The 6801-nt window shown below is 35.2% G+C and overlaps 1 protein-coding gene across 1 annotated transcript in view; it reads left to right on the plus strand.

Moving 5' to 3' along the window:
• LOC150089035 (mRNA export factor GLE1-like) overlaps positions 1-3192 on the plus strand; it is a 23508-nt gene extending 20316 nt beyond the window's left edge. The window contains exons 5-6 of the mRNA XM_090370392.1: positions 793-983; positions 2784-3192. Of these exons, the coding sequence (XP_090226518.1) occupies positions 793-983; positions 2784-3192 (600 nt within the window). The remainder of the gene's footprint in view (positions 1-792; positions 984-2783) is intronic.
• Positions 3193-6801: the final 3609 nt, after the last annotated feature.

The following is a 6801-nucleotide window of genomic DNA, read 5'->3' on the forward strand; positions in this document are numbered from 1 at the left end:
GGATAAGGAGGTGATTATTCCCTTGTATAAGGCAATGGTCAGGCCACACCTTCAGTACTGTATACAGGTGTGGAGGCCTCATTTCAAGAAAGATGTAGAGCAGCTGGAATGAGTACAGAGAAGGGCAACAAGTTTAATGAATGGAACAAAGGGGTACTCTCACGAAGAAAGGCTTAAGTTTTGCAAATTACAGTGTTTGTAGACTAGGCACAAGTGAGGTAATCTTATAGAGGTGTATAAAGCCTTGAATGGTTTGAGCACGCTCAATGCTGATGGAATTCTTCCTATTGCTCAGAATAATCACCTGAGAGGGCATAAATTCAAATTGAGGAAAGACAGATGTAAGGTAGACGTGCAGAAATTTGCCTTTAGCCAGCGGGTATTTGGTTGGTGGAACGGACTTCCATCCCTTGTCGTGGAAGTTGATAGCCTAAATAAATTTAAGGCTCAGGTGGACAGGTATTTCAAATGAACGGAGGGGTGAATTGGAAGTGGTTTTTTTTTTTTTTTCTGCTGATGCTGCATAAGCTTGCTTTCTTGCATCATATGTCTGTGCTAATGCTAATTACACTTACAATCTGTAAAGTTTAGCAAATACTGATAGATTAATCCAAATAATTTTAAGTACAGTATGTTTTATATTTCTAACACCCAAAAACTAAAGGAATATACACAGCCTGCAACCTTTATAACAAACCAAAAAAGTAGTTCTTTTTTGTCAATTTAAAATATTAAATATTTGTAATAAAAATCAGTATACTGTTTAATGCTGTCCTTTTTATTTTACTACAGGCACAAGGTGATGGTCAGGTGTCATCTAAATTTCAAACTGCCTTTCCTATAGCCGCACTAATAATTGGAATGTGGGCTAAATATCCGGAGATTGGAAACTTAATTCTTGCAAATTTTTACATAAAATGTCCATATTTGGCTCCATTTTGCCATCCTCAAGAAGATAATCAATCACTAGAGGATTATTACAAGTGAGTGCAATTATTATTATCTAAAAATTCAGTTTGTATGTAGTTTTCTGTTAAAATAATTTTGAAACAAATTAAAATAGCAAGCACTTAAACCAGCTTTCTCAAAGATAAAACCTTAATTTGCACATCTGTGGAATGTATTCCCAATTCACAAAGAGGGGTGAAAGGCTGACATGAGCAATTGCAGCCTTGGTACCTTTCTGCCGTCACTGCGTGCTGTCGTAATAGAGGTTTTTGTCTAACCAATTTGATGTGATACTATGATGCAGTGACAAAGGAATGGAATGCAAAAAATAAGTTTGTCATAATTTACATAGATTTCTGAAAGGCTTTTGATACTATTGCACATAAAACGATGCTATTCAAAATAGTGCAACGTGGCATTCGGAGGAAAATTACTGCTGTGGAGAAAGGGATGTTTTGAGTGGAAGAAGGCAGAAAGTGGCTATCGGTGGAACTGCTCTTGCTCTTCTTGGATTAATATTATTAGTGGAATTCCCCTTGGTTCAGTGCTGGGCCTACTTTTGTGTTCTATATTTATTAATGATGTGTGCTGCTGCAAAGAAAGCTAGAAAAATTAAGCAGACGAATGGTCAGCCCTTCTGTTAAATTTGATATGAATAATGATAATCCCAGATTAACATGCAGACTGCCAGGAGAGCTCATGCAGTTTTATCAGTGTTATACACGAATTTTATTAGCAGAATATTTGTATAAGGCAGTGGTCAGACCACATATTCAGTACTGCGTACAAATCTGGAGGCCTCGTCGTTTTAAGAAGGATGTAGAGCTGCTGGAACTAGTACATAGAAGTGCAGTGTTTAATGTTTTGAGTAAACTCAGTACTGATAAGGATTCTTCTTCTTGCTCAGACTATGCATATGAGGGGACATAAATTCAAATTGAGGAAGAATGATAGATTTATGGAAGATTTTCTTCAACCAACAGGTCACTGATTGTTGGAGCAACTTCTGTTGTTGTGGATTTTGGATAATGGTGAAATGATTTTTCTTTTTTTGATTATTCTGTGTAATCTTGCAGTTTTGGCTATAAGGGACATCAACCTCCACCACTCAAGAAAGCAGTTTATTTTTTTTTTAAATGCAGCCTCACTGTGTTTGATCAAGAGAATACTGGGAAAGTGGTAAAATTCATTTCACTCTAGGAGCAGAGTTCTTTTTTTTTTAAAGAAAACTCTTATTCTTAGTGTGGGTCTTAATATTAGTCTTTGCAAAATATGCATGGAAGCAAGGCTTATATTGCATCAGCTAAAAGAGAAACAACTATACTTGGTATTCCCATATCGTAACTTCTCCCAAGTACTAATGAGACCTAATGCTGCCTTAACTTTGGCAATGAGATGTAAACTGATATAGCAAGTGGCCATACTAATTTTCATCTGATTAACATGGTTAAAACATCGTAGTATGACTAGTAAAAACGCTTTGCTTGTATTGTATTCCTGCCCATCAGGGGTGGCCAGAAGGGTAGTAATACCAGCCCCTTAACCAAAACTTTGAAGAAAAAGATTGCAAGAGGCATTCTAAAAAGCTTTTATGCCATGCCTCCCCCTATGATGATACCTGGATACACCCATGGAGTCTTATTAAAGTAGGTTTCCACGTATAAAGACTTATTTATAAAACTTTAGTTTCAGATCAAAGTTTCTGTACACCTAGTACGTTATTAGGCACTTAAAAATGAATATTAATATTTTGTTATAATATTAAGTCAACCATTGAATTTTAGTCTCGCATTACATTTTGCATTAAAACAATTTCTTTATTTTGTTTTTTCCAGATCTCTAGGATATCTATATTCGGATGGTGTTCTTGAAAAACAGGACAAATTCCTTAAGAGAATGAGTGGTACCATGAGGCTATACGCTGCAGTCATTCAAAGTGATCTACCACTAGCATTTAAATCTCCCCATCCGCATGGATTGTGGTATGGCTGGAGATGGCTAGCAAGAATTTTAAATCAAGAGCCGAGACCTGATATCACAGCTACATTATTACATGATTTCCTTAATGTGGCTGGATATGCAATGCACAAAGCCTATGGAAATCAGTTTGTGAAACTCGTTAACGCATTGTGTATTGACTTTTTCCCGAAAATAATAAAGAATAGTAATGGTGGACCTGTATCAAGATTGGAAGTTTTTCTGGAACAGACTGTAGAAAATGGAAGAATTGCACCTCCCCGTTGAGTATACGCAAAAATACCGTTGAGTATATGTTTGAGTATGTTGAGTATAATATGTAAAATATACCGTTGAGTATAATATGTAAAATATACCGTTGAGTATAATATGTAAAATATACCGTTGAGTATATGTATTTACAAAGATGTGTAAATAAATACTGTGTACTTAATATATTGTATTCATCATTGTGTGACTCAAATTATACAGTTTCATTTGAGGAATAGCAATAGAACTTTTTGATGTTGAAGCTTCTTTAGCAGTTTTTCTTATGATATTCAGCACTTTTCAATCATGTAGTTTTAACTCTTACGGTCACAGTAAACACGCAAAACAGGAATATTCTGCAGATTAATCTGTAAATGACATAAAAGAATATAGAGCTACAAAATTCCGTTTATGATTATTCTTACCAGATGAGGTATGAATGGTGCTGTAGTATGAAAGATGTAATAAATTACAGTATGCTTGTGTTGTGTAACTTATGTAAATTAATATTTAGCAAGTTAAAAAATTTTATACGGTAAACCCTCACTTATTTTGGACTTCCTCCAAATGATGTATTTTATTAATAATATTTTAGGGCAGGAAAACCTTGATCTAAAATTCGAACTATGACATTGGTGTATTTTTATCTTTACTGCTTAGTTGAATATTTTAGACAAACTAAAGTAACGTCTCATATTGTGAAATCCTTCAAAACTTGACCTACTTATACTTTAAGTAACAGTTCCCCATTACAGACCTCTAGATCTATAATGCTAACTGTTGCTTATTTTGAAGACTACTTTTACTTATTTTCATTTGAATAGCACTACTCAGACATCACTGTGTCTGAACTGTTTGGCTTCTCATCAGTGATCAGGTGGATACCCAAGTGATATAAGCAGTGACAACCCAGTTGTTATTTATTCGCACAGTGTGAGAGATGCCAGAACATGTGATTGTTAAACTAATATTTTAGGACAGAAAGCTTCAAAATATGGAAAATACAAACTGATATTAGTGAATTAGTAATGATTCAACTCCCCATTTAGTTACATTAATGCCCATGTTCTCCATTACTTTTTGAAACATTTGAAGTCCAATAACACCTCAAGCCAACAATCTTCCTAACATCACTCTCCTTCCAAGCCAGGTTTTTCCAATGCCAGAAAGTCAGGGAAATGCTATTATGCAGTGAACTGGGAGAAAATTAGTACAAACAAGTTGCATTAGAAGTAACAGTTACATTTCGATGTGACCTTGAAATAAGGTGAAAGCAATGGTAATCAGCCTATTGCCAGAATCACAGCAACATTGCTCGTGAAACTGTAGTGATCCTTCAAGTTGTTTGCATCTGTGGCAGCAGCCAGCTGATGTAAACAGGATTCATTGTTGTTTGGTCCCAAACATACAGCACACCCTGAATTTACCGGGATCAGATTAACTGGGACAGTTCAAGACTCCAAATTAAAAAAAAAAAAAAAAATCATCAAATTAGAATGGATATAAACAGATGTTTTGCAAGTCGTAAATAAGCAACAAGGGGCGGCGTTATAAGTGGTCATTGGGAAATGTACCCATTATCTTGCAACCCCTGCTATCTTCACACATTGTGCTAAAAAAAAAAAGAGAAGAATTGTTTAGTTTGTTTTAATCTTAAATTTTATAAATAATTAAATAATCAATTTAACACAATTCAAATCAAATTAACGCAATTAAAATAATCGAACGAAAAAACGTGTTATATATTTTCATTAGATTCTTTTAATTGCGTTAATTTGATTTGAATTGTGTTAAATTGATTATTTAATTATTTATAATTTACTCTAATGTACCGGTAAGTTGTCGATTTTTCCGTTTTAATTTCTGGAGGGTAACGTACGGATGTGTTCTGCGTACTATATTGAGGTAAACTCCTCTTATTATTTTACGAATATTATTATCAACGTAGAACATATTGAGTATTACAGCTCTGATTCATACTAGTTAATAAATTGTCTATACCAATGCGGTATATAACGGAACTTTAATAAAATTTCTTGTGATGCGCCGTGTCATTTGTTGTACCAGTCTCCAATTTATATTTTGCCTGTTGACTAATCTGCATAATGGTACCTAAGGAATAACCCCTATTTGAAAATCTTTGCCTATATAATCAATTTTCAATCAACGAGACATACTAATAAACTACAACGGTTATTTCGGAAGTGGTTTCTTCGTATACCACTGCAGTAGAGGTTTGGCGTAGGGGGAATAATACAAGGCTAGACTAAGGGGGAGTGGGTCTACAGCGTATAATTACGAGAGGCTGACACGACGGATCTTGTGTAACACATACAGAAGAGAATATTATCAACCACGGTGTGATCAATTTATCCTCTTATGAATTGTCCATTCCACAAATTTCTCTTTTAAGTAAGGGGCTCAATTACAATTTACCTCCTAGACGTCTTCCAAAAAACCAAACAGTTATTGAATTCTGCTATAAATATTGAACGGTTGATACAGCAGATCAATGGAATTATCAATCAGAGTAGGGAACAGTATATACCTAGGTTATCAGAAGAAAAGAAATTGGTCTCCAGTATTTACAACGGAACAACAATATTATTGTACAGAAAGCGGAGAAGTGTGATACAGTGGTGTTCTTGAATAAAATTGATTATATAGGCAAACTTAGTAATGTTATATCTGATAGTTCTACGTAGTAGGTTGTAGAGAAAGCGGTGTTTGACAACTTTAACAAGTTAGCTGAACACACAACAAAAAAAAAAAAAAGACCATTTCGATGGCCATTTTAAAATCCCTTAAAGCTAGGACTAATGCAGTACCGACTCTTTTCGGACTGGTCAAACTTCATAAAATGGGATATTCTATTAGACCAATCGTTTCTTACAGAAACAGCTTTTGCCTCGCTCGTGGGTTCCTTTACAACATTATTGATCCTTTGCGTTTAACATTAAAAATTTAGTTTAAAGGATTCGGCGATGTTATTCAACCAATTAAAACAAAAAAAACCCCTAAATGTAGATGATGAATTATTCTCTTTAGATTTGTTTCCTTGTACACCAATGTACACGTACCGAAACTTGACGCCTTCCTAGATAAAAGGATGAAGGAAAATACAACAGCACCCCTTGAATACGCCCAAGCCCTGAGGACGATTCCACCGGATACAACTACCACCAACAAACGAACGGATCATCATCAAAAGAAAACGCTTCTCAAAGAACCTCACCTTGTCCTATTGAAAGCTACAAACAACTCATCGCTAGACTCGAGCGAATCAATTAAAACTCTTGTGGTTCAGCAGCTTGCTCACGACTTAAAAACAACTAAAATAAAATCCATAAGGAAAACTAGAAACACTGGTGTCATAATTGAGACTGCAACAAAACAAGAGGCCCAGGCAATAATTTCTAATCCTAGAATTAGTTCCCTCGGTCTAACAGCAGAATACCCCAAGAAGAAAGGTCCGTCAATTCTTATTTTTGACTTGGACAGGGAAATTACTCCAGACAGCATCGCTGAAGAAATTTTGCACAGGAACATTCGCGACTCGACCCAAGAGAAAAGAGACAAGGAGCATATAAAACCAAAATACTGCACCAAGTCAAAGTCTCCCAACCT

Source organism: Mastigoproctus giganteus, chromosome 3 (genome assembly GCF_048544385.1).
Source record: "Mastigoproctus giganteus isolate SK-2022 chromosome 3, ASM4854438v1, whole genome shotgun sequence".
NCBI lineage: Eukaryota > Metazoa > Arthropoda > Arachnida > Uropygi > Thelyphonidae > Mastigoproctus > Mastigoproctus giganteus.